General features: G+C 38.3%; 4 protein-coding genes across 5 annotated transcripts; 3 read left to right on the top strand and 1 right to left on the bottom strand.

The window, feature by feature from the left end:
* Positions 1 to 58: 58 nt before the first annotated feature.
* Tsp39D (Tetraspanin 39D) lies at positions 59 to 5,529 on the top strand. The gene is made up of 4 exons (XM_018004881.2): positions 59 to 270; positions 3,556 to 3,685; positions 3,757 to 4,335; positions 4,407 to 5,529. The coding sequence occupies exons 2-4, from the start codon at positions 3,623 to 3,625 to the stop codon at positions 4,470 to 4,472; spliced, it is 708 nt and encodes a 235-aa protein (XP_017860370.1). The 5' UTR covers positions 59 to 270; positions 3,556 to 3,622; the 3' UTR covers positions 4,473 to 5,529.
* A 1,022-nt stretch (positions 5,530 to 6,551) lies between these two features.
* Positions 6,552 to 12,678, top strand: dtr (defective transmitter release). Its single transcript, XM_089465239.1, has 5 exons — positions 6,552 to 6,945; positions 7,014 to 7,483; positions 7,683 to 7,747; positions 7,829 to 7,914; positions 7,977 to 12,678. The coding sequence occupies exons 1-5, from the start codon at positions 6,792 to 6,794 to the stop codon at positions 12,623 to 12,625; spliced, it is 5,424 nt and encodes a 1,807-aa protein (XP_089321365.1). The 5' UTR covers positions 6,552 to 6,791; the 3' UTR covers positions 12,626 to 12,678.
* Positions 12,679 to 13,910: 1,232 nt separating this feature from the next.
* Gr39b (Gustatory receptor 39b) lies at positions 13,911 to 15,989 on the bottom strand. The gene is made up of 4 exons (XM_089466200.1): positions 15,738 to 15,989; positions 15,077 to 15,654; positions 14,221 to 14,397; positions 13,911 to 14,158 (listed from the first exon to the last, which is right to left on the bottom strand). Exons 1-4 carry the CDS (start codon positions 15,970 to 15,972, stop codon positions 14,096 to 14,098), a joined length of 1,053 nt encoding a protein of 350 aa, XP_089322326.1. The 5' UTR covers positions 15,973 to 15,989; the 3' UTR covers positions 13,911 to 14,095.
* A 1,644-nt stretch (positions 15,990 to 17,633) lies between these two features.
* Positions 17,634 to 22,149, top strand: LOC108611319 (cytosolic 10-formyltetrahydrofolate dehydrogenase). Of its 2 annotated transcripts, XM_018003878.2 has the most exons (4): positions 17,634 to 17,850; positions 18,884 to 19,267; positions 19,325 to 21,046; positions 21,332 to 22,149. In XM_018003878.2, exons 1-4 carry the CDS (start codon positions 17,845 to 17,847, stop codon positions 21,959 to 21,961), a joined length of 2,742 nt encoding a protein of 913 aa, XP_017859367.1. In that variant the 5' UTR covers positions 17,634 to 17,844; the 3' UTR covers positions 21,962 to 22,149. The 2 variants fall into 2 exon arrangements, with proteins under 2 accessions (XP_017859367.1, XP_089320358.1); XM_089464232.1 differs by lacking the exon at positions 17,634 to 17,850 and having other exon boundaries at positions 18,694 to 19,267.
* The last annotated feature ends 2,698 nt before the right edge of the window (positions 22,150 to 24,847 follow it).

Below are 24,847 nucleotides of genomic sequence, written 5' to 3'. Positions count from 1 at the left end.
CTCTTTCTCTCTCTCTCAGGCATTAAAACCGCTCTCTGTGATGTGCTCTTTGCAGCTGACACGCAAACCGAGTAACGGACCTGCGCAATGCGCTCCACAGCAATAACCAAAACAAGATTTTGTGTTTGCCTTTGCATTATGTTTTTGCGCCTTGCGACTATAACAACGCGATATAACCCGTCGGGTAAAGAAAAAATCAACATATATACAAGCGCTTTTTTTCAAAAGTAGACAAACTACAGAGTTGTGATTAGTTAATTGCAAGCCAAAGTGAGTATACAAATTTAAAAGTAATTTGCTGTGACTAACTAAGAATAGTAGATAAGCGTGTGTGACAGTGTTTATATGCGTGTGTGTGTGTAGAAATTAGGTAAAGTGCCAGAGGTAGCTGGTGGAGTGCAGTTATTTCTATTTTTCAGGTTCACTGCCTGCTTCCGTTCTACTTAGCTGGTCTTTTGTTTGTTGCTCTTCTTTTATGCTTTTTCTCAAGACGCTGCCAGATTCATTTGAGTCTGTACACACACACGCGCACACATGTATATGTATGTATATATGCATTTATGTATGTTCCTGTGGGAAACTAGTTATATTGAGAGGAACACTGGTACGCAGCATAATAAAAATAAAAACAAAAGCAACCAATAGTTGCATTTGATGCTGATCAAAAATTCCTGTACACGCATACCGATGTCTGCATTTCAAGGTGTATATATATGTGTGTGTGTTTGTATGTATGTATGCGTTTGGATTTGCCGCTTGAGTTCGTTACAGTTTGTTAACCTCTGACGGTAGCCGTTGCCGTTGCAATTGGCATTTGGTCACACTCCGCTCCAATTCGCTTGTTGTTGTTACCACTGCAGTTTTACAGTTGTTAACACTTTCCTCTATTACGTTTTAATTTTGAAATCTAATCAAAAGCTCCCACGCATACACCCACACGCACGCACAGTGGTCAGCTTGTCTGCTCCTGTTTAATACCCGTTAGCCATGTCTATAGGTAAATTTCCGGAATTAGCTGATGGCACGCAACCCACCTGTGTGTATTTGTTGTTTTTGTTGACATGCACGCATACATATATATATATATATATATATATATATATATATATATATATATATATATATGTATACATATATACATTCATATGTATATACTTTTTGTATATTTGTATATTTGCTTCAACATCGCAGCCCACTGACCCCAACAAATTCTCCCATTTGATTATAAACTCGACAATAACAATTATTCTAGTGTGTCAAGATCTCATTAAATTTAATTATTGAACTTAATTTTTATTTCTTGTTTGGGATTGTAATTTTTTTTGAATATATATATGTCTATACTATTTTTTTATTTCGGTATATTTGTTTATTATTATAAAATATTTTTATTGTAGATATATATAAAAAAATAAAAAAAATGGAAAATTTTGAATAGATATGGAGAAAAAGAATATATTATTTTTAAAAAAAGTAAAACATGATATATATTATATAAAATCATTTGTTTTGAATAATCTAACATATTCATTTCAAAATTCAAGTCTCTAATGTTAAAACTCATTTACAAAGTCTAGTCCCGAAAATGAGAACAAATAATAATTATATATGTAACTCATGTTTGTTACACTCAAACCACTGTGCAATTTCAACACGTCCACAAATTATTGACAAGGTATTTTTTTCCTACGACGCGTTCTATTGTCCTGTTTACCTGCGTCAGTAGCAGCAGCAGGTAGACCGCTGAACAGCTGAACCTTTTCACTTCGGGCTATGTTCTCTTTATAGAAACTAATTCAATCAATCCCCCAAATGTCCAGCTTTATTAACCACTTCACTTCCACCCGCCGGTGACACAATTTCTGGGCGATCGATTTTGAGACGACTTTCGCTACGATATATATATGTTTCTCTTCTATATGTTTGGTTTATTCATGCTTCGCAGTGGGAAATTATGCCTATTGCGTTGTCCGACTAATTGGAATTGCGACCTATTCTAATTGGAGAGTTCAAATAGGCGGACGGACAGACGCACGTATATGGCTTGCTTAGACATAATTTACTAGAAATAAAATATTTTATGGATTTGATGGTGAGCGTAGTTCTATTAAATATCAAGAAAAGGTTAGAGGGCAGAAGTGAACGTTCTTATATATTGTGTTTGGGTATAAATGAAATAAATGACGTAGGAATTTGAAAAGAGATTCAAATCGGGTATATATATAAATATAAAGTTTAGAACAGAAAAAGATTTTTCATTTCCAAAATTGGACAAATTTCTAAAAAGAGGTTTAAATATTTATTTTTTAATTAACAAGCATTCTAAAAATTAAAAAACAATAAAATTAATGCCTATTTAAAAATTTTTAAAGTAACATATATAACTTATTTTTAAATTGAATTTCTTACAAAATTAAAAATCCATATGTAATAATATAAAATAGCAAAATATTAAAATAAAAAAAAAATAAATAAAATAAAAAAAAAAATATATATATATATATATCCTGATATACAAAAGAATGCAGTATATTTTTCTATATACATATAAATGTATATATACATATGTATAAATATAATTTAATAAATATTTTGCACTTATGTACATCGAGAATTTTCAAGATAAATCAATTCTATATATACAATGTAATTAATGAAATAATATGATAGATTGTGAAGATGAAGCTAAATAAAACATTCTTAAGCTTTAGTTCTTAAACAAGCACAGTCTATAGCTATTAAGAAACTGATATTATAAATAGGACGCTTAAACTATTAAGAATTTAAAATCTCTGAAATTTATGCGTTAAAGATGAAAATGTGCAGGGGCACTGAGTAATATGAATATCTCATGAGCTTGTTGACGCCTACTTTCATGCAACACATATAAATGTCAGCAATAACCCATTAACCTTTTTACCCATTTAAAATAGATTTAAAAAAAATTTTTTGCTTGGAAATTACTTTTGGTATGTGCTCTATTCCCTAATAGGCGACATACAGCTGCACAGATCTCCACGCTCTCTTTCTGGGTTTGTTGCACGCATTTTGAACTGATTTGTATGCGAGTTGCATGCAGCGAAATGTTGAGAGCCCATCACGTCCTTGCCACCAAAACAATGCATTCAGCGAGGCCGAGCAACAATTCGATATAATAGCAAATAATAATGCGGCAAGAACTAGGCCAGAACACTGTGAAAAAGTGGCTAAATGCAGGCGAACTCATTTCTATACGGACTTGGCCACATTCGTTGAGGGTTGTTGTAGGGTTAATCCGCAGCCAGACGACGCTAGGCACAGGTGTGGCACAGGTTGGTGGCAGATGGCAGGTGGCAGGTGGCAAGTGGCAAATAGAGACACTTGGACATCGTTATGGCTGGTCATGGGGGAGGCGCTTTGCGTGTCTGTCACAGATTTGGGGGTTGGCTCCAATAACTTTCCCCTTCGTTTTGTGCGGTTGACCATACACACACATATTGATTTTTATTCTATTTTTTAGCCCCCGCCATTTTTTTTTTGCCTGTTTTGATTAATATTTTGCCCATTTCCTTGCAGTATCTAGACGGTGTCCGGTGTGAAAGGTTCTGACCAACAACAATAAAAAATAAAGAAAAAAAAAAAAATGGCATCCGGCGGCTTGACATGTGTCAAATATATAACTTTCTTTTGCAATCTGCTGTTTGCGGTAAGTTGGCAGAGTGTGGATAATAAATGAATAATAGACCATTATAAATCTCTATATGTCTCTTCCTATAGCTCACGGGTCTATTGATCCTGTTGGTGGGGGCAATGGTGCAGCTGAACTATGCTCATTATTCGAACTTTGTGAGTGATCATATCTGGACGGCGCCCATTATACTGATGGTTGTGGGCGCCGCTGTGGCATTTATCTGTTTCCTGGGCTGCTGTGGCGCATTGAAGGAGAACAGCTGCATGATACTCAGCTTCGCCATATTGGCGGTTATAATATTCCTTTTGGAAATTGGTCTGGGAATCGCTGGCTATATCAAGCACGCGGGCCTGCCGCAGCTAATGGAAACACAATTCAATACGACCATGAAGAACTATAAGGAACGCGATGACTATCGTGATGCCTGGACTTTGCTGCAAACCGAATTGGATTGCTGTGGCACAAACGGGCCCAACGACTGGGATGCCATCTTTCCCAACAAGACTTTGCCCCCAGCCTGCTGCAAGGTGATCAATCTCAGCGAGGCCAAGGAGTGCACCACCTTGCATGCCGTGCAGCAGGGCTGTCTGCAGAAGCTTTTGCACATACTCGACTCAAAGACTTTGATACTGGCCGGCGTGGTGCTCGCTGTGGCAGGCATACAGGTGAGCGAGATATATGCTATATATATTATGATTAAATGACGCTAATTTCTCTCTTCTATTCTGTTATTTAGCTGCTCACCATACTATTTGCCTGCTGCTTGTATCGTTCGTTTCGCCGCAGCTACGATCACGTTTAGGCTGCGTAGCGAGGATCCCATCTATCGATTTTAAAAGCAGAAAGCAAGACAGCCCCTTAGTGTAGTCTGTAGTTTTGTCACATGCATGCGATATAACTCGTTGCCGTCTCTCAAGAGAATATTATATAATAATTATAATACTCAAACAATAAGAAAACACACAAATCACAACACATTCTCAACTCACAAATTCATAACTTGCATTTTTGTCAATCACTGTTAGCCCAGCATTCTAAGATTTAGTTTTTTAACTATGCATATACATACATATATATACACATATACTCGAAAACTTGTTAATGTTATTCCCAGCTCAGTTGCGCTGAGCTCTATATACATAAGATACTCCAACTTGTATATCTCATAAATATCTACCTATGTTTTATTGTTTTTTCATATTAGTTATTTTTACTTACTCCATTCCCATTCACGCCATCGCAACATACCCAGTAGGCATATCAATCCAACCACATAACTGTGTCATCTATTTACACTTTATACCGACTGTTTCGAAATTGATTTTACAAAGTGTCCTTGAAACAAAAGTTTTGATATGTAATGTACATTTAATTGTATTTTCAATTTTTGCAATGTATATGCGTGTGTCTGTGTGTGTATGGCCTCTAGCCCTAACCTAAAGAAATCCCACCCATTTGCTAATTGTTCTCTTTTATATACCCTGTAGACCTTGATGCAATTTATTATATACACATGAACAGAACACTGCATTTTACACACACACGGCAATATTTTTAGCAATACACAAACATGCCCAATATACATATATATGTATATTAATTGATATATACAATGAATATCTATGTGACTGTATTTTTATTCGTATTCATATTGTAAAGTAAGATATCGAAAAAAGACATTTGGGAGAATTTTACATATCTTGGCAAGTCCTTGAAAAAAAAGAAAGAATCTGAATTAGAGTAAAAAAAACTGAAAGCGAATTTACAGTTTCAAATCAAGATAATTTAAATTAAATTAATTAAGCAGTGTGCTTATTGAAAGCAAGTCTCAAACTGAAAACTAAATATGCATATTACAATGTTAGATTCTGTAATCTGAAATGAAAAAAAAATTCAAGCAATTGTCTTAAATAGCACGATTTTTTAATTCTCAATATGCATTTCAAATATTTATTTTAAATATAATGTGAGTTCAAATGATTGTGCAGCACTGAAAAACTTATGAATCAATAAACGAACAAATGATAAAAATAATTTATTCTGTGTGTAAATTAATTTTATATAGCGAGTAAAAGCTGATTTCTGTTGGATGAATTGTCAAGTATGTCAATTGCGGTGCAGCTTAAGATTTGATTATCAATGTATACATATATGGAATATGTATACTCTACGGACAGAGGTGAAGGATCGTACTCTTAGAGAAAACTCAAATTGCTAAAAATAAAATAGGTATTTTTTATAATTAAGTTATTCCATTATTAGCAAGTCTATTAGAGAATCGAATATTTTCTCTACATGTTATTTATTTACTTATTTAGTACTTTTTCACCTTTTTATTTTTTATTTGGTAAGGTTTATCAAATGTTCATGCTTCCGTTTTTTGTTTAAATTTTATAGCTTGTTCATCAATATACATTTAATTTTAATTTTAAACTATAATTTATTTTTATGAAGTTTCTCATTTCTTAAATTTTTAGTATGGATAATAAATATTTGTCTATGCTTATTTCCCATAAGCAAAATATATATTTTAACATACTTATTTTTTTTTTAAATACATATATTTTTTATTTTTTGGTTTTTTATTTTATTTTTATTTTTTACATTTTTATCAAAGCTTAAAGAAATATATAATATATAGAATAAAATATAAACATATAAAATAAATTTTGATTATGAAAATATTTGATTGCCATTATATTAATTATAAAATATATAACTTAGTGCAAAACTGAAGAATATGTTAAAAAAAAAATTCTATATACATATATTATCTAGTACATTTTTATATCATTCGAAATTCACACCCTCTCTCTTATGTGTGTATCATAGCATTGCGTTTCCAATCAACTTCTTATAATATATGTATACATATACATCACAGTATATGGTTGTCCCTAACGATTTCAGTTTGCTGTTTGTTCAATAATAATAAACAAACCTAACAAGCGCCGTCAACTACGCCAACAAATTCGTTAGACACATTGCAGCAAACAGTAGGAAACGAATTGCGTTTCTGAATATCAGTAATCAACTAAATATATAAATATACATATACATATATATAGATATATATATATTGTAAATGTAAATTTTTTAAATATATATATTATAAATAATAATGTCACAAGCCGTTGCCGCTGGCGCTGCAGCGCCTCGCAAGGAGGTAACCGGACTGCATCGCATGACCCAGCAAGGATTACGAGAACTGTGCAAAAAGGATAAACTATATCAGACGCCGCGTCTTAACGATGTACTCTACTTGCACTATCAGGGTAAACGAGGGGATCAATAGGATACTAACTAAAATTAACTTTCTATTCAATTTCGCATCATATTGCAGGCTATCAGTATATCGAGTGCCTGGATGAGTATACGGAACTCAAGTGCCTGTGGCTCGAGTGCAATGCCATCTCGGAAATCGAGGGCCTGGAGAAACAGAGCAAGCTGCGCTGTCTCTTTTTGCAGAATAATCTTATTAAACGCATCGAGAACTTGGGCTCATGTCCATTACTGGATACGCTGAATCTTAGCTCAAATCACATACGCTTAATTGAGAACATCGGCACAGATGTACTGCCCGTCTTGAATACCCTTAACATATCGTCCAACTATTTGAAGGACAGCGAGAGTCTCGCTCGTCTGGTGGACTGTAAGACCCTGGCCGTGCTAGACTTGTCCAATAATCGCATCGATGACATTTTGGTGGTTAAGATCTTCGAGAAGATGCCCTGTTTGAAGGTCTTAGTGCTACACGGAAATCCTGTCGTTTCACGTTTACCACAATATCGTAAGACTTTGATTCTAGCCTGTGTGAGTATGAATGATTTTTTTTTTTTTTTCAATAGTTTATGATAGTTACAAAGCTAGAAATATGTTGCATATTCATAAATGCCACTAAAAAATAATTTTAAAGAAAATTTTATATAAAAATTTGTTTATTAAATTAAAATTTTTGTTTGCTAAACTTTTAAATATATTTTATCTAATTTGTAATCTCCCACACCCCCAGAAAGAGCTAACCTACTTGGACAGTCGCCCTGTGTTTCCACGTGATCGTGCCTGTGCTGAGGCCTGGTAATACATAAATATTATTAAATATAGTATTATTCCAAATGTGAGCTAAAGAAATAACAAATTTGTATTCTTATAATGCAGGAAACGCGAGGGTTACGAAGGTGAGCGAAAGGAAAATAGGCGCTGGAATCGCGCCGATCGTAAAAAAATGCGTGACAGTGTCAACTGTAAGTAGATAGATAATATTCGTAATATATTTATGCATAATCTTAAAATTCTAACCTTTTAGACACCATTCAATTGCGTAATCGCCATCGTCCAGCGGATCAGCAAGATGCATTGATTAGCTCAACCGATTCGGAAGCAGAAGCGGAAGCCGATAAAGGCGCTGAAAGGACACGTGTCAAAGCGGATCTAGAATACGGCTGTGTGGATGACATATGGAGTGAAGTGTCTGGCGATAATAAGGAGGAGAACGAAAGCACGGACAGTTCACGTATAGCCGATGAGGCTACTGGCTCCCAGGATGAAGAGCTAGCCGAGCATATTAGCAACCGACGAGCAAAGCCTTTAGACGGTCGTCCGAAGGTGCTATACGAATCCCAATTTGCTGACAATGAGGAAGACGCTCAAAAGGAAATCAATAAGGGGCTGGCTGAGGAGGTTGAGAATACTAATGATAATGTGGTGGCTCAAAAGGAAGTCAATGAAACGGATGTGAAAGCTGAGGAAAAACGTGGTGTGAAACGTTTGCTTATAGAGGAAGTTAAGTTAGAACCACTTGATGTGGAGTGCAAGGCAGCTGAAGTGGAGAAAGAACAGGCTGACAAAGCTGGCGAGGCAGTCAAAGCTGACAAAGCTGACGAGGCTATCAAGCATGACGAGGCTAAAGAAGAGGGATCTACAGAAGAAAAGGAAATAAATCCAGAGGTTAAAGAAGCACAAGATGAGCTGAAAAATTTATTAGATGAAGTTGAGTGTAAGGAAATACCATGTATTGTAACTGATGAAGTAGAGGCAAAGCAAATACCAGCCCTTGTAGATGATAAAGCAGAGGATTCAGAGTCTAAGCAAATACCAGCTCTTATAGCTAACGAAGTAGAGCCAAAGCAAATGACAGCAGTCGCAACTGAGCCAGAAAGCGGATCTGAGTTGGATCAAACTGCCAGAGCTGAACTAGATAAATCATGCCAGAAATTAAAAGCTATAGCTTTGAATGAAGGTGGAGATCCAACGCCTGAGCAGATCAAACAGAATGCCATAGACAGAATGTATGAGTCCTATGGAGATGAGATATTTGTCGAGCAGCCCGAGTTCAACAAGGCAATGCTAGAGCCCGAAGAACCCAAAGAACGCCAAGAGCTTAAGGCTGCCAAAAAAGAGTCAACCGGAAATATCACAACAAACAATATAATAAAGACTAAGGAGCAATTGGAATATGAAGCGGAGTGCATAGAGGCGAACGAGATTGTGGAATATAATATGCAAGAGCTGAGCAGTCAAATGGATGAGGACCTGAAGGAGTTGAGCCAGCCTCTGGAGGAAATACGAGCTACGCAGGATGAATTACAAAAGGACGGCAACAACAGTTCCGATGAGGAGAAGGAGCAGGATAAAAAGAAATGCATTGAGCTGACAACAGTGACGCATTCTCTGCGCATCATCGAGGAGTTCAGTGTGCGACGCGAGCGCATTTGCGCCCAGGAGGAAGAGCAACAGAAAGTTCAGATTGAGGAGCTAGAAATGGAGAAGGAAAAGGAAGACGAATTGGATGCGGCGTTTGCCAAGGCTCTGGACTCTTGCACAGATGATGTGCCCATGCGAGTCTTTGGCGAGGGCTGCGATCAGCCCAGCCACGAGTGGCACAAGGAAGAATGTATGCGTCAACTGACCATAACAGAAACTCGAACAGAGCAGCACGAGGATGAGGAGATGTTCAAGGTGAAACCATTGAATGCAAATAGTTGCGCCGAGCAAGCGGAATTAATTTGTGAGGAAATGAGTCAGAAACTGGAGGCCGAAGAGAATTCGCTGCGAGAACTACTGCAGCAGCTAGAGGATGAGACAGATGTCCTATACGACATCACGAGCGCCGTAGAGGACGAGGAGCTCGAGAAGCTGCCGGAGCCACCAGTCGATGAGGTTTGCGCGGCGCTCATCCATGACCTAATCGACGAGCTGCAGTATCAGGAAATAATCAATGGACAGAACATTAAATGCTTTGATTTCGGAGTTATTGAATCGGATGAAGAATATAGCTACTCAGCGGATCCCCAGACTCAATCGATAGTGCCACCCGAGCTGGAGGATCCAGCCGGTGGCAAATCGTTGCGCGAGTGTCTCGATGCCTTCGGCAATTTTCTCACTTCTGTCAAAGAGCGCAAGAAGGAAAGAAAGTTAGATAGAAAGGAGACAAGTAGCTCGGAGAAGGTGAGTGCAGCCAAGGCGCTGCTGAAGTCAAAAATGAAAAATGCCTACATGGACGAAAGTCCCCGGGAGGTCGAGGCACAGCTGGCTAAGCAGGAGGAGAAGCGCAAACGTCGCGTTGCGGCCATGGCTGACCGTTGTTTCTCCAAGCGCGACAGTTACGAAGACACACTCGAAGTTGTGGACAATAAGCTGATGATTGTGAAGAAGGATACCGGCGAGATCCAAGATCTGCCGCCGCCGCCAGCGCTGATTAGTGATACGGAGAGTGAGTCGGACAATGACTCGTCCGCTGGCAACGATCCCGATGCCTACGATACTGCCGAAGAGATTAACGAGAATAAATCAGAAAGCCCAGAGAATAGAAATTTACGCGCTAATTGGCCAAAAGCCGACCCAGCTGAATTGGAGCTAAGCCAGGCATCGTTATCCCTCAAGGATGGGGACGGTGTGGAGGATCAATCAATCGATCAGTTCTATTCGCTGGAAGCGAGAGCCGCCTTTAATTCTTTAGACTCCGAGTTCCTAGACAAATTGGATCTGCAAAAGGTAATCGGCGTGGATGGCGAAATAACTGTGGAGGGCATGCGCAGCTATGACGAGTTGACAGCCGATGATGTAGTACAGAAAGCTGAACATCCTGGGGCACTGGTGAAACAAGATGAAATGCTCAAGGATCTAATCGAACGCCAGCATCTGCAGGAGGAACGCGAACGTCAGATGGAAGAGTTATCGAAGGATTTGGGGGCGCATAAATTGAAGTGTAAATCGATAACAGATCAACTTGAAAGCGAACTTAAAGAGGCGAAGGCTACGACGAATTTCCTACAAATGTTAAACAACTTGGAGTGTCCCAAAGAGGAGGAGTTGGGAGAGAAGAAACCGACAGGAAATTTCCTAAAAATGTTGAACTGGGGCAGTCCAAAAGAGAAAGAGTTAAAGGAGGATGCCATGGAGGAGCAACAGCAGCAGGAGGAACGAGATGAGGAGCTAGACAATGGCCAGGAGTATCCTACCATACAATTAACGCTGGGTGCTTGTAAATTATGCGAAATAAAGAGTCAAGTTGCGAATACAAAAGATGAGGAGGAAGAAGCAGCTGAGAAGGCTAAAGCAGCAGCAGCTGAGGAAAGTGAACTTAAGTTAGAGGAAATAACGGCGAACAGTGAGCAAGTAGATGAGAAAGCTGAGGAAAAATCGAGCAATGAAATGGGTGAAAAGTCAGAAGGTAAACCCACCCCTACTGTCAGTGGCAACATAGATGATGACATTATATCGGATGCATCGACGGACTATGAATCAGGCGAGGATATAGCCGTTGTGGAGCCCCCGCGACTGCCCGAGGGTGCGCTCACTGAATTGTTTAGCAATCAGTTCGACGAGGATGGCCTCAAGCTGGAGCGTGAGAATGAAGAAGCACTGCGTAAAAAACTATTCAGTTTGCCGCTGAGAGCTTGGGCCAGTCACAATTCCATAGATAAAGTCGGAAATATGGCTAAGGAAAAACAAGTTTCCGAATCAGCGGAGACAACTGATGCGGATGATGAAAGCTGTGAGGTGGATGCTGAAAGCTGTGAGGTGGAAGCGAATAAGGAGTCTAAAAAAACTGCAAACGAAGACGATGATGACACGGAATCGGGTGGCGCCATCGACGAGCTGGCGCGCAATGCCAAGCGTCAGTGGGCGAAAATCTCACAGAAATTGAGTGAGTTCATCGAGGCCGACGATCTGAAGCTATTGGACAAGAGTCAGTTCAATGAGGAGAACAGCGATGGCGACGATCAGGAAGATGAGCTGGAGGAGAGTCTGAAAAAACTGAATATTATTTACGAAGAGTGCGAGGCACAGATTAAAAACGCTAGACCCGAATATATGCAAGTCTGGCACGACGAGGAAGAAGAGGCTAATGCACAAGAGATTGAACAAGCACGGCATGATGAAAGGGTTGAGCTAGAAGAGGCTGAAGAGGCAAACGAGCAAGAAATTGAGCAGGCACGGGCTGAAGAAGCTGAAGAGCCAGGAATCGATCTAGACAAGACTCTAGAAGCTAATGAGCTAGAAGAAACTGAAATAGAAAATGAGCAAGAAACTGAGCTAGAAAATATACTAGAAGCAAATGAGCAACAGCTGGAAGAAGAAGAAACTGAAGAGACTAAAAAGCAAGAACTCGAGCAAGGTGAAACTCTAAAAGCTGAAGAGCAAGAGCTTGTCTTAAATGAAACTGAAGAAACTAGAGATCAAGAAGCGAAAGTTGATCATGCCGAAGTCAAAGAGGATAAGCGGAGCACAAATCTAGAGCCAATAGGCGATGACCAGCCGTTGCTCAAGAATCCATCGAAACCCCCCATAATACTTGATTACTTTGAAGATAATACCGATACCGACAGCTTCCATACAATACCCGAACTGAAGACCGAAGAAATTGAATGTAATCTGGAAATACTCGACGATGATGCTATAGTCAAGGAGGTGAGCGTCAATGCCCAGGTCACCTATGAGTTGAAAAAGTAATTGAAATTCATGTTGATTTTAACTAAATAAATGAATAAAATTGTATTATACAATTCAGTGTGTGTTGTTCGACTAGGCACGTGTAGGAAACATTGCGAACCCGAACCCAATGATAACATTTCCCAAGGGAGAGCTGTCCACACGAAACAAAATCCAAAAACTAGTTTGAACCGCCTTAAATAGCAAAAGGCAAATGAAAAGTACAAACCACGTACATGATTTCTAAATATATATTAAAAGTGCGAAAGATTAGAGAACAATATTTTATTATTTACTTTTTTTACTGCCCGATCGATTAATTATCAAAATTGGCACATCCTGAGCCACTTGAAACCGGTTTGCCCAGAGCGCTGAAACCGGTTTTTTTTCTTTGTTTAGGTGACTTCGGCGAGGGCACTCGAGCAGGTTATCATCGACGTCGCGCCTTATCAATTCGAAAATAATGTATGGAAAAAAAATAAGAATGTTGCACTATTCCCATAGACGTCCAAACATCAGCAGCGAGCAGCTGGAGAGTGCGTGCACAGTTTATTGGACTCAGCAGAATTCCACATGGATTGATGTCTATTGCATAATACAATTGAAATTCATTTGCATATAGTATAAGAACATCGAAATTCACTCAGCTGACAACATCTATCAGTAAGGAACTCTCGAGGGGGTCATATACATATATAGCTGTACTTAATTTCATTTTTCGGAAAACAAATTTCGTTTATTTAAAGAAATTCTTTAGCGATTATAGTCGTCACAATAAAGAATATATTGAATCCAGTTTGAACCAGTTCTATTTCATGAATTTTGATAATCATTTTATTTTGGACATTTTACAATCTTATCTTTCAGGCAAAACAGCTGAATAACTGGGCGAGGGGGCCAAAGTAGGTCAGTGGTTTATCGGTCAAGCAAAAACTTTTCCCTTACTATTCTGTTAGTTTCGACGGAATTCCGTCTGATACAAATTCATTGAGAAATCGCTGGGGCTAAAGTTTGTTGTCAATTGGCGGAAAAGGAAGTCATTCTTAAATTTAATTAAAATTTAGAAGGAAGGAGCTCTTAATATAGTAATACATACTTCACCTGTGAGTATTATTATAGTTGGGAGTATTTATATAAATACCCGAGAGGAGCTAAGAATGTGCTATTTAGAAGGAGAGTTAGATGATACAATGAGATAAGTCTGTAAAGGCCTATGCAGCAGAGGATATCCCTGCCGGATGCTAAGAAGCGCACAATATAGCAAATGTCCTGGGGCAATGAGTATTAAACGAAATCGAATCAGATATATAAATAACATCAAGCTCATGATATATTTACTAGCTTGCTCCAAGATACAAGGTACATCTAATTTAATAAAATACTGATAAGACATAAATTCAACATATATAAAATATAAATTCATAATTAAATTAAAATACATAAACTCGTTATTTTGCTTAAAGCATTTTCAATCAATCGCCACGCCTATTTCTAGGCATACAACGAGCCAAATTGCATAAGCACTATCAGATAGGTAACCATGGCCGTGAAGATCTGCAGAAATATGTTAATTGAGAATAAATATTCTTGCTACAGATAGAACACACAACACCCACCGACATGAGCAGATTATAGTCAATATTCATAAAGCCCTGGGCGCTGATCGTCAAAGCATCCTGCTCCACTTGCATAGCGAATTCTGCAAGAACCGCAGTGTAGGCCAAGGGAGGCGGCACCGCCTGGCACTGTGCAGCACAGGCCAGACCCCTAACATGACCGCCTATAAGCATGTGCTATATAGATATAGATATAGATATAGATATAGATATAGATATAGATATAGATATAGATATAGATATAGATATAGATATAGATATAGATATAGATATAGCTATAGATATAGATATAGATATAGATATAGATATAGATATAGATATAGATATAGATATAGATATAGATATAGATATAGATATAGATATAGATATAGATATAGATATAGATATAGATATAGATATAGATATAGATATAGATATAGATATAGATATAGATATAGATAGATATAGATATAGATATAGATATAGATATAGATATAGATATTAGATATAGATATAGATATAGATATAATATAGATATAATAGATATAGATTAGATATAGATGATAGATATAGATATGATATAGATATAGATATAGATATAGATATTAGATCGCTATAGATATAGGATAGATATAGATTATAGATATCGATAAGATATAGATATAGATATATTAGCTATAGATCTAGTATAGTGTAGAATAGATGGTAGACTGTCGACTTCGATATACTCTCGTTGCTATCACTTGGCTATCGGTGAGAGTGGAGTAGTTAGCAATGGACTTTCTCCTGTGCTGAGCACGTCATGGAATCACCTGTCGCTTGCAAACTCTCCCAATGAAAAGGTGAGAGTTTGATAAGCATGGCAAAAATTGAGCACGTCATGAGTAGCCCACTGATAATCTTGATAAGCACTAGAGCGTGACCAATATATATTGACGATGCTGTCGAGAAACATCACCACAAAGATGCAGACAATCGACCAGCCAAACAAATTGTTGTAGAGTTCAACCAGACGATAGAGCTCCATGTAGGCGCGCTTCAGACTCAGCAAATAGTCCAAGGAGCACATCTGATCAAATTGTGTGTCCAATATTGTCTGGGTGCCCAGCTGACGATAGCTGTGCAGGGCCTGAAGACGTTCATCCAAACGTTCTGCATGATAGCCCAAGAGGTCCACGTAGAGTAGCAGAAGGAGACATTGATATCGATTAACGATAACGGCGCCGAGCGAGTACCAAAAGTAGCCAATATAATCAACATTGAGAACCACGTATATAGAAGGAATAAATACGATGATATTGATGACGCCCAGAGCATAGAATTTAATATATCTGATCCAGGGCAAATTTCTGATCGGCTGCTGCAGTTCGCATTGAAAATGCAGACGCAAACACTTCAGCTGCAGACAGAACTCGTAGTATTTATTATACTGGCACATCACTTGCAGTTCAATAACTAAACAGAAATAAATATATTATATATACTATGAAGAGAGAGAGAGAGAGAGAGAGGAACAGTGAGAGAATTCAGATACACGCCTGTCATGGTAACAATTTGGGAGACAAACACAATGCAGCTGACCAGCAGTGAGACCAGAAGATCTCCCTCGGGCGGTTGAAAAATGATTTTGTAGCATGACACACCGATATTCGAGAGTATTATGATTAGCGTATAGATCTGTTGATAATGCTGTTTGGGCGAGTTTTCGGTCACCCACGGTACCAGGCCCAAGACGGCAAAATACTTGATATAGCGTTGCAGAGCGAATAACATGTTCTCCTGAGAATGTGTCAACGGTTACTACAGAGCTTGGCTAAAAATATTGACTCGAGCTATATTCGTAGATTAATCAAATTTGATATGTTCGCTAATGAAATGCAAAAATAATTAGCTAAAATGGAAAAAGTGTTACGCGCGAACAAAACAAATCAATTAACAAAGATAGTGTTTGGTAGAACTTTAAATTCTAATTTCGTGAATGGTCAATGTATATTTGCTATAGGTATGGGTTGGGTTTATATTGAGTGTTATTTAAGTATTTATTTTAAATATAAAACACTCACCAAATATCACTTGTTTCGCATTAGTCGTTGCTATAAATAGAAAGAAAAATATAAATAATAATAATAAATAATATCAATAATAATTAATGCAAAAAACAATGATAAAATATAAATAAAGATAAAATATGATAGAAAACGATTATCTTTGTAAAGATGGTCTTTGGTAGTAATATTGACGGAAATAATAACGAAAACTTTAATTATTTTATTAGTAATTTTTATATGAATTACGAATTATAAATAAATAAATTATAAATAACCCAAATCAAGCGAATTGTTTGTTCAAATGGGAAATTAAAACAAAACAAAAAATATTAAAACTAAATATATATAATATATAGAATATAATATAAAAATATATATTATAATTAATTATTATTATAGTCACATTATATACTTTTTTACATAGTATAAAATAAATAATGGATTTAATATCTGAAATTAACAAGCATAATAAAACCGTTATTATTTAATATATATAAATAATTTAATATAAATATAACAAAAAATAAATATATAAAAAAAGAATTATTTATAATTCTATATGTGTGGTAATAAGAGCGCTCTGACCGAAATAAGATACCCTGAGTCCCGCCCCTAAGGAAACTAAACTGTTTGTTTGATACGAAATGAAATATAATAGTTTATAATTTAATTAACAAGTCTTGTTAATTAGAGATTAGGGTTGGCATCAAATATAAAATGTGTGTCAACTAATTAGCAGATTCGTCTGACTATGCCTTGTTCAATTATTGCCGATCGACACAATTTTACACCAAACATGATGATTTAACAAAATCTACAGCAAATCTTTATGTTAATCTATATATTAACGCCAATTAGAGACGTTGCTTGATTATGTGATTATAAACAATCGCCCTTTACAAATAATGCATTTCACACCAATCGCTGATAGTATTTACACTTTGCTGCCCCAATAACTAGTTCAAGCCGGAAATTATTTACAGAATGTGATATATTTGTGATTTTCAGTTTGTCAATCTAAAGTTCAAATATTTCTAGGCAATACGCGTAATTCAATACAAAACGCCTGCCGCGACAAACAAAACTAGAAATCTGCTCAGAGGGGTTCGTTACCAAACTTTCCACTTGTCGTCGGCCTCCACATCCGAATTAAGCCTTATCATTGTGCTTGTCCAAAATTACTTTCTGAAGCTTTACGTCGCTGATAAGCGAATTGTCCAACGAAATGTTTTTTTTTTCATTCAAATATTGAAAAAGTAAAAGTGTGTGAGTCCGATTGCATTCCTAAGCTGAAATATATATTTATTTATTATATTTTTTGTTATTGCTAGAAACAGCTGATAATATTTTGCCCCGGGTCTAGGTATAAATACGAGCCGAGCACTTGATGCGACTCAGTTAAGAGTAGCTGTTCAAGCGCTTAGCAGCCGGCTTCTTTTAAATAATACTCGTACAAAACTATAATTCTATAGATCATCAAGTGAAACTGAAGTGGAAAAAGTATTTCCAACGTGATAAGCAAATCAAAAGAAATTATTAATAAATCAATCTGTCTTGAAAGCGTGTGAAGAGAGGAAATCATATAAATTACACAATTATGAGTGTTAGTATACAAATTTATATGCCTTAAATTATATATATAAATAGTTTACAAATTTCTCTAAGTAATATTTAGTAGCTCGTTTTCTTTAATTAGGCTTTAAAAATAATTGTGTGTTTTCGGCCTAATTTTAACTAAAAGCTTAGAAGATTTTTGTTTGTGGAATTGTGTTATAAAGTCAATGTTTTTTATTCATTAACAAAAATAAATGAAATATTTAAATATATATGCAATAATTCAATTATTTAAAAATTCAGTTATTTGTACATTTAATTGAAACATATTAATTTTTCTAAATAAAAACTAGCAAACAAAAAAATATGTATAAAAAAATAACATACAAAATTAAATTAATTAATTAAATATATAAGTTTTGCTACTCATACAATATTTATATGCATGTATGCACTCGCTTAGTCTTAACAATATTTAATTATTTAAATCATATTTTTTATGACAAAATAATTTTCAATTTCAAGTTTCTACCTTCCCTATTTTCCTTCATGATGCCAAAACAATCTCATATATAATTTATGGCTCTATACATACATATCTGGTTATTTTATAGAGTCTATAGAATTTTCTGACCTTCCTCTATACAAAATCAGTTATAGGAGACAATTATTATTAGCTATCAGTTATAGAAGACAATTATTATTAGCTTTACAAACTGATTCATTAATCGATACGACACCGCCCTTGTAATTCGTATTCAATCTCTATCTAGATATATTCAATTTTCCTTCAATTTTTTGGACTCAATAAATTTACTATGGATTTACTTTCAATCGAGCACCAGCAACAAATTAAAGTAAAATTGTTTTAAGCTCTTTCGTAGCTGTGCGTAACAATGAATAGAATATATTTTTTGAATAGAAGACAAATTTGATGTGCATATGTATAAAATTTTAAATTTAATTACTTTTAGGGTTTTGTTTATATATATACATATATACATATATTGAATGAATCAGCTTACCTCATTTTGGATAAATTTATAATGCGTGTTCCATTTCGATATCATTACTTTTTACAGTCGAATCTGCGTATTGCGATTATTGGTCAAAGCAATTTCGCTGCCGATGTGTTGGAGCTGATATTGGAGCGTTCGAAGTTCCAGGTGGTGGGTGTCTTCACCATACCAGACAAGGGCAGTCGCGAAGATGTGCTGGCCACGACAGCTGCCAGTCACAATATACCCGTCTTCAAGTTTGCCAGCTGGCGGCGCAAGGGCGTGCCGCTGCCCGAGGTGCTGGAGCAATATAGATCGGTCAAGGCGGAGCTGAACGTGCTGCCCTTCTGCTCACAGTTTATACCGATGGAGGTGATTGATGGCGCTCGCCTGGGCAGCATTTGCTATCATCCATCTATATTGCCCAGGCATCGCGGCGCCAGCGCCATATCCTGGACGCTGATTGAGGTGAGCTCTACATGCTCTTAGTTAAATCCACATTCCTAATCTCCTGCTGCTCCACAGGGCGATGAGGTCGCTGGCTTTAGCATTTTCTGGGCCGATGATGGCTTGGACACAGGCCCATTGCTGCTGCAGCGTCAAACGAATCTCGAACCCACAGACACCTTGGACACCATATATAAGAGATTCCTCTACCCAGAGGGCGTGAAGGCCATGGGCTTGGCCGTGGACATGGTAGCCGATGGCACAGCGCCCAAGATAGTCCAGACTGAGGTGGGCGCCACCTATGATCCAGCCATGTTCAAGGTGGAGAATCAACAGCTTTGCCTCGCCCAGTCGGCTGTGGGAATTTTTAATTTTGTGCGCGGCTTGGACTCGGTGCCTGGAGCGGTAGCCACAGTGGTGCTCGACGATGGCACCGAGGAGCAGGTGCGTTTCTTTGGCGCCCATCTCTATTCGGCGGGACCCGTCAAGGATGGCAAAGCGCTGAAGCTGAAGGGTTTGGCCAAGCCCGCCTGGGTGCACGAGGGCGGCCTCCTGATCGAGGGCACCGACGGCGCCTTCGTCAATGTGCGTCGCATCAAGCGTGGCACCAAAATGATCAATGCCAGCGATTGGTTCAAGCAGGCTGAGCATCAGCCCATAACGGACTTCAGCGAGGACGAGCTGGCCAAGAAGGTGCAGCTGGCGAGCATTTGGCAGGCCATCCTAAAGGCGCCCATTGAAGGAGCGACGGATTTCTTTGCCGCTGGCGCTGGCTCAATGGATGTGGTGCGTCTGGTTGAGGAGGTCAAGGACGCCTTTGATGTGCCGCTGGAGAATGAGAATGTGTTTATGGCGCCCGTTTTCGACGAGTTCTTCGACCAGCTTGTTCGCAACTTGCGTCAGGGCAGCGGCGGTGCCGGTGGCAAGCAGGTGGAGTACAAGGGCTTCCAGCTGAAGGCGAACAAGCGCGACATTCGAGTGCCCACACAGCTGTTCATCAATGGCGAATTTGTGGATGCCGAAAAGAATCGTGTGCTGGATATTGTGAATCCCACCGATGAGACGGTGCTCTGCGAGGTGGCCTGTGCCAGCACCAACGATGTGGACAAGGCGGTGCAGGCCGCTCACAAGGCTTTCTTTGGCTCCTGGAAGCAGGTGTCGGCCAGGCAACGCGGCCAACTCATGTTGAAGCTGGCCGATTTGATGGAGCAGTACAAAGAGGATTTGGCTACCATTGAGTCCGTTGACTCGGGCGCTGTCTACACTCTGGCGTTGAAGACCCACATCGGCATGTCCATTGATGCCTGGCGCTACTTCGCTGGCTGGTGCGATAAGATTCAGGGAAATACGATACCCGTGAATCCGGCTAGACCCAATAATGTTTTGACGTTTACGCGCAAGGAACCGATCGGGGTCTGTGGTCTGGTCACCCCCTGGAATTATCCCCTGATGATGCTCTCCTGGAAGATGGCTGCGTGCATAGCGGCCGGAAATACCTGCCTGATTAAGCCAGCTCAAACGTGTCCCCTGACTGCTCTGAAGTTTGCCGAACTATCGGTCTTGGCCGGTTTTCCGCCTGGTGTGATCAATGTCCTGCCCGGCAAAGGCTCCGATGCGGGTCAAGCTGTTGCCGACCATCCCTTGGTGCGCAAACTGGGCTTCACGGGCTCTACGCCCATTGGCAAGCACATTATGAAATCCTGTGCGGACTCCAATTTGAAAAAATGCTCTCTGGAGCTGGGCGGCAAAAGTCCTTTGGTCATATTCGCCGACTGCGATCTAGACAAGGCTGTGAAGCATGTAAGTAGACACGATTGATTCTTATGGGAGGTAGTTCAGATAGATATATAAATATCTGTCATTATGTTTTCATACTGGGATATCGAAACCTACAGGAGTTTGGGATATACAATTTTTGATAGTAGCTGCAAGACTTTTCCTATACATACATACATACATAAATGCATAAATGGGTCTATTCAAAAGCCGAGATCATTTAGGGTGCTGGGTATCTCTTAGATTGCAGCCCTGGTTAGATTTGTCCTTCTGCTTCTCTTATTAATCTACCCCATTCTTTCTTTTCAGGGCATGTCCTCTGTCTTCTTTAACAAGGGTGAGAACTGCATAGCGGCTGGCCGTCTATTCGTTGAGGATCGCATTCATGATGAGTTTGTGCGCCGTGTCTTGAAGGATCTGCGCTCAATGACCATTGGCGATCCGCTTAATCGCTCCACAGCGCACGGACCACAGAATCATAAGGCGCACATGGACAAATTGATAGAATACTGTGAACGCGGTGTGGCCGAGGGCGCCAAGCTCGTCTATGGCGGCTGTCGTGTGCCCAATATGAAGGGCTATTTCTTTACGCCCACCGTCTTCACAGATGTCGAGGACAATATGTTCATAGCCCAAGAGGAATCCTTTGGTCCCATTATGATCATATCCAAATTCAATGGCAGCGACGTCGACTCGGTGATGACGCGCGCCAATCGCTCGGAATATGGCCTAGCCAGCGGCGTCTTCACCAAGGACATTAGCAAAGCCCTAAGCTTTGCCGATCGCATCGAGGCCGGCACCGTCTTCGTTAATGTCTATAATAAAACAGATGTGGCTGCTCCCTTTGGCGGCTTCAAGCAGAGCGGCTTCGGCAAGGATCTCGGCCAGGAGGCACTAAACGAGTATCTGAAGACCAAGTGCGTTACGATCGAGTACTGAACAAATCTTCATAGTTTACGTACATTTCTAGAATTCTAATAATAGAGCACAAAAGACTTAATCCAATGCATATATATACATATATATAAATATATATTATAGTGTAGATTTTAGGTAAATAGTATTAGGCGCAGCTATATATCATCTATGTATATATATTAAAATTCAATAAAAATATTCATTTGTAATTTAATATTTATTTATTTCATAATATTATTCTTTTTCAGTATTATGTATATTTTTAAGGAATTGGTATTCTGCTATTAATTGATATTTATTATAAGCTTTGAGTCGAAAATCGGCAATTTTTGTAATCTGTCGAGCAAAGATTTTCATTCAGAAAGTTTTAAAGATATTATTTTAAAATCTAGGTATATGTTATCACTAACTGAATCGTTCAGCTGCTGAAATAGATTTTCATATCTATACAAACAGATAATCGTCCATAATAGAACCCATATTCCACTCTATATGCAAGTGGATCCACAAGTTGACCTCGTTTGCTTAAATTCTTTATCAAAACAAAAATTTGCATACGGTCTTAATAGACGATGCAATCGCTGCTGTCTAAGCAATATTTCCATAAAATTTCCATTTGTCTAAAACAACTTCAACCTCCCTCCTCCACCGCTGACGCTCCACCCCTGAATTTCTTTTGCAATTGGCGTTCGCCTAAAAATATGCAGAAATTCCCCTCACCGATTGCAGCGATTCACGCTCTTGTTCTTCCTTTGTCAACACTTCAAGCGCAAACTTTTGACAGCTAATGTGGGTCAGAAAGAAATGACTGAAAGTTGCATTATTGCTTTATGGCTGCCAACATTTAAATTTGCAATATTTTTTATTTTACTTTTTATATAGAGTTGCATGCAAGCAATTCGCATTAGCTGAACATATGAAACATAACAACTATGCGGCGTATACGTAATACATGTATTTGATTTGATTTCCACCTCATGCACCCTCTCTTTCTGTCTCTCTCTCTCTCCTTCTGCCTCTCGATTGCTCACTCATACACTTTCTCTATCACACACTTCCTCTATCCGATTCCCTACATTTCCTGTTTGCTATCTAACATGTAATTGCATTAACCGTTGAAGCATGTGCCTTGTTCTATTATCGTTCAGGCGAACTTGTGTGTGTGGGTACGTGTAACTGTGTGAAAGTGTGTGAGTGTATACTCATCCTGTCGTCTGCTTCAGCGTAATTTATGCAACATCTATTTGTATCTGTATCTGCATATGTATCTGTGTCTGTATCTGTATCTGTATGTGAATTTGTATCTGTATCTGTATCTGTATCTGTATCTGTATCTGTATCTGTATCTGTATCTGTATCTGTATCTGTATCTGTATCTGTATCTGTATCTGTATCTGTATCTGTATCTGTATCTGTATCTGTATCTGTATCTGTATCTGTATCTGTATCTGTATCTGTATCTGTATCTGTATCTGTATCTGTATCTGTATCTGTATCTGTATCTGTATCTGTATCTGTATCTGTATCTGTATCTGTATCTGTATCTGTATCTGTATCTGTATCTGTATCTGTATCTGTATCTGTATCTGTATCTGTATCTGTATCTGTATCTGTATCTGTATCTGTATCTGTATCTGTATGTGAATCTGAATTTGAGTCTAAGCCTTAATCTGTACTGCTATCTTTATTTCCCTTATCTCTAGAGTTCGTCGTAAAAAACGCAATCAAAGCTTCTGACAAACAGAAGCTTTGCAATAACCGTATTAAGAAGTATACAACCAAATGGACACTCAAATATCTAGAGCGAATGGTGTGTATATAAAAAATGCCAAGTAAGTGTGTGTGTGGTACTGTTATAGGATATCGTAAGGAGGAAATTAACCGCAGTAAACAGAAAACTAACAGTTGCCAAGAGCTTAAGCAAGAGCTAAATAAACTGTAATACACGCACACATATACATACATATATATATATATATATATATATATATATATATATATATATATATATATATATATGTATATCGGCAACAAAAACTAACAGTAAGCAAGAGCTTAAATAAATGTCAGCCATATACATAACAGGTAAGCATTAAAAACCGAAAATAGCCGAAGGAGGAGATGAAGCCTGACTGTATGCACTTGGGTGTGCTGGAGAGATTTAGGGCGGATGTGCCGGAGAGCTAAAAGAGCCGTAGTCGATTGTATAACAGGCGTCGCGTATTCAGAACAGCTGAGATATGACGTAATTGAATGTGGGTGAAATAATATACGAATAATCAAAAGACCTAAGGCATCCCCCAATGCAGCACCCATTTGGAGAAATCAACTCTGATGTGTGCCATTAGTTTTTGTATTTTTTTCTTTTCTTTCTTTTTTCTTAGTTTACATAATTTGCAAATATTCCGGCTTTGGCTCTGGCTAGTTGGGAGTAAAACTCTTCGGTTGGTGGAAAACTTTGGCAGTAGAAGTAATCAATAAATATTATATTACTAAATTTTACTGGAATCCTCCGATTTCTGTCTCGCTCACTCAAGCGCACTCTCTCTCTCCTTCTTTTGCTCTCTCTTTTGGCTGCGCTTTTACTGCGCAAGCTTGCGGTAAAGTGACTGGAAACAACTGCGGCTCAATTCGCCCTGGAATGGCCAGCATTTTACCCCAGCTTATGGCGTTCTCAATGTGCGGCGAATTCAAATCTATGCTAAGTTAACTGTAAGCGGGACCTGCTAGCGAAATGTAGGTCTAGAAAAAGCATTTCGTTGTTCGTTAGAGCTTTTCTATAAGCTTAGTAAGTAAATTAAAAGTAAAGAATACTTATGGGGGAATGTAAAGTATACTTATGGGGGGAATGTAGTGTTGCGCTACAAAAATCGGTATGCGAGGTTAGTTTGTGACAATTACGAAAAG

The sequence above is a fragment of the Drosophila arizonae genome, chromosome 3 (genome assembly GCF_054131065.1).
Source record: "Drosophila arizonae isolate 15081-1271.41 chromosome 3, UAZ_ARI_1.0, whole genome shotgun sequence".
Lineage (NCBI taxonomy): Eukaryota > Metazoa > Arthropoda > Insecta > Diptera > Drosophilidae > Drosophila > Drosophila arizonae.
Note: the sequence above shows the minus strand (reverse complement) of the source record. Positions and strands in the feature narration are given on the sequence as shown.